Below are 3249 nucleotides of genomic sequence, written 5' to 3' on the forward strand. Positions count from 1 at the left end.
AAGAAACCTGGGACAGACCCAGGCTCTTGGTTGCTCATAACAGTGTCCTTTGTTTACTCCATCCAGGACTGTTCTGATGATGGGCCGGTATGTGGAGCCTATTGAAGATGTCCCATGTGGCAACATCGTAGGTCTTGTTGGAGTAGACCAGTTCCTGGTTAAGACGGGGACGATTACCACCTATGAACATGTATGAACATTGCTTTTTTTTCCCTATATACTGAAGTTTGAATTATGGTGCACCACACAGTGAATCATTAGTTATTTATACTGAATCAATGCTTGCTGTCAGCATAGTTCTTCCTGGTAGAACAACACTTAGCATAATGACTCTGGCTCTGTCCGCAGGCCCACAACTTGCGGGTGATGAAGTTCAGTGTGAGCCCTGTGGTCAGAGTGGCTGTGGAGGCCAAGAACCCCGCTGATCTGCCCAAGCTGGTGGAGGGACTGAAGCGTCTGGCCAAGTCCGACCCCATGGTGCAGTGCATCATCGAGGAATCCGGGGAGCACATCATCGCCGGAGCAGGAGAGCTGCACCTGGAGATCTGCCTGAAGGACCTGGAGGAGGACCACGCCGGCGTTCCACTGAAGGTGAGACAAAGGGAACAGAGATTTTAGATGATAAACTCAAGAGCTTTACAAAGCTGTCTGAATGTGAATAGTTACATTTGAACAGTTTTTAAGCTTAATGGCAAAGCTAGGAAAATAAGGCCTGAGTTGAGATTAACAAGATTTAAAGTGGGGCACCTGGGTAGCTCCCCTGGTAGAGCACGTGCCCATATACGTATAGAGGTTTACTTCTCAACACAGCTGTCACAGGGTCAACTCCGACCTGCGGCCCTTTGCTGCATGTCATTCCCCTTCTCTCTCTCTCCCCTTTCATGTCTTCAGCGGTCCTTAAATAAAGAAAATAAAAATAATCTTAAAGACTTAAAGTAAAATGATTTTAGGATTTTGATTCAACTACCTCTTCCTTCATCTCGTTCCAGAAATCAGACCCAGTCGTGTCTTACAGAGAGACAGTGACGGAAGAATCATACCAGATGTGTCTGTCCAAGTCCCCCAACAAGCACAACCGTCTCTTCATGAAGTCCCGCCCCTTCCCCGACGGCCTGGCTGATGACATCGAGAAGGGGGAGGTCGGCCACCGCCAGGAGCTCAAGGTCCGAGCCCGTTACCTCGCCGACAAATATGAGTGGGAGGTGACAGAAGCCAGGAAGATCTGGTGCTTCGGCCCGGACGGAAGCGGGGCCAACCTGCTGGTAGACGTGACAAAGGGGGTTCAGTACCTCAACGAGATCAAGGACAGCGTCGTGGCTGGTTTCCAGTGGGCGACTAAAGAGGTGGGCAGCACGTGCAATATGGTTCTGATGCATTTGTGATAATGTTCTTTTAAAAGCTTGTACTTGTATACTGCTGAGAATGAGGTTGCTGTCTGTGGTCATCATGCAGGGTGCTCTATGTGAGGAGAACATGCGCGCAGTTCGCTTTGACATCCACGACGTGACGCTGCACACAGACGCCATCCACCGCGGTGGGGGACAGATTATTCCCACAGCTCGTAGGGTCCTGTACGCCTGCCAGCTCACCGCTCAGCCACGACTCATGGAGCCCGTGTACCTGGTGGAGATCCAGGTGTGTATGGAGGCACATTACCTCCAAAGTTACATTGGGAAATGGTCCAGTTGTATAGGACCCTAAATCAGTGTTGTAAATTTATTTTAACATTGAAGTTTTTTGTTTTAATTGATATTCATACAGACTAAATTTGAGTATATTTTGATTAGCAAATAAAAAAGCATGACTTATTAGGCACTTTAGGTCTATAACTTCAAGGGACAAACAAAAGATGACAGAAAATGATTCCTTTTAGTGTAAAACTATTTCAATCAGGAGAGACTTGGTTGTACATATGCATAATGTGAAATGTACAGATTATAAAGGGGTAGAGAAGCAAAGCCATATCCCCCCCGATGGTGCCTAGACTCTGCTGGTGGTGCCAGAGGGCGAAACAGGGTGCCGATGACCAGAGGGGAAAAGGGGAGGAGGGTGGCACGTTTGCCTGAAAAGACAGCTGACAGCAACAGAGACAAGACAGTTAAAGCAAGATGTCATGCTGTGATTGGCTTATGAATTTTGTGGCCAATTCTGGTTGGTTTACTGAAAAGTGACGCCTCTAAGCAGCTCAATAGATGTAGGAAGAGAGAGAGAGAGCGGTTATTAGAAGTCTTCTTGAAAGAATTTGCGTTGAGCTTCATGACAGATTTGTAAGAAGTGAGTTTAGGTTTCAAAATGAGTTGTTTATGACTGTACCGTTAGGAATTATGTACAATTTGTGAATGTGAAAAAAGCTTATTTCCATGCCAATTTACTCATCATAATTATGCTTGACAACTCTCTGATGCCAGTCCTCACTTCATGTTTGACTGTTGTGCTTGTTGTGCGTCCAGTGCCCGGAGCAGGTGGTCGGGGGCATCTACGGTGTGTTGAACAGGAAACGAGGACATGTGTTCGAGGAATCCCAAGTGATCGGCACGCCCATGTTTGTGGTGAAAGCCTACCTTCCTGTCAACGAGTCCTTTGGTGAGTTTGTGTTTTAGTCTGTCCTGTACAATGTCTTTTGTTGTAAGATCTGACTCTGACTTTTGTAGTTTAATGACAAATATTGTGTGAATCTTTCTAGATTGTTAACAGTTTAACCCATTTCTCTATTCTCAGCAGAGAAGAATATTCCACTTAATAAATGGATTTATCTGTATTTATTGCCTCCAGGGTTCACAGCTGACCTGCGCAGCAACACTGGAGGCCAGGCCTTCCCTCAGTGTATTTTTGACCACTGGCAGATTCTCCCCGGAGACCCCAGCGACCCCACAACGAAACCCTTCCAGGTTGTTGCTGAAATCAGGAAACGCAAAGGTCTAAAAGAGGGCATTCCTGCCGTAGACAACTACTTGGACAAACTGTAAACGCTAAGCCCAGGTTATAAAATACCAAATCAGTCTCTAGACCCTACCCCGTGGGCACTTTAAATCTTTGCACAGGCTTAAAGACACATCGCACAAATTGTTTTGACTTTGAGTCCGGAGCAGAAACAAAGCTTTAAACTTTAGTTGTAGGCTAGTGGAAGCAGTGATGCTTTTTTCATTTCACAGCTACAGTACACCAAGTGCCTAGGGTGAGGGTTTGGGGGAACAATTGGATCAAAGCAGTTGTAGTCCTTGTTTCTTCTATTCCTCCACATCTTCCCCC

General features: G+C 46.4%; 1 protein-coding gene across 2 annotated transcripts in view; it reads left to right on the top strand.

The window, feature by feature from the left end:
- LOC116699093 (elongation factor 2) overlaps window positions 1–3249 on the top strand; it is a 10492-nt gene that overhangs the window by 7052 nt on the left and 191 nt on the right. The window contains exons 9-14 of one of the 2 annotated variants that reach the window (XM_032531488.1): window positions 67–190; window positions 349–591; window positions 990–1343; window positions 1453–1635; window positions 2451–2583; window positions 2773–3249. The exon at window positions 2773–3249 is cut by the window's right edge and continues 191 nt beyond it. In XM_032531488.1, the coding sequence (XP_032387379.1) occupies window positions 67–190; window positions 349–591; window positions 990–1343; window positions 1453–1635; window positions 2451–2583; window positions 2773–2966 (1231 nt within the window). In that variant the 3' untranslated portion in view covers window positions 2967–3249. The remainder of the gene's footprint in view (window positions 1–66; window positions 191–348; window positions 592–989; window positions 1344–1452; window positions 1636–2450; window positions 2584–2772) is intronic. The other variant, XM_032531489.1, reaches the window with a different exon arrangement.

The sequence above is a fragment of the Etheostoma spectabile genome, chromosome 12 (genome assembly GCF_008692095.1).
Source record: "Etheostoma spectabile isolate EspeVRDwgs_2016 chromosome 12, UIUC_Espe_1.0, whole genome shotgun sequence".
In the NCBI taxonomy this organism is placed as follows: domain Eukaryota; kingdom Metazoa; phylum Chordata; class Actinopteri; order Perciformes; family Percidae; genus Etheostoma; species Etheostoma spectabile.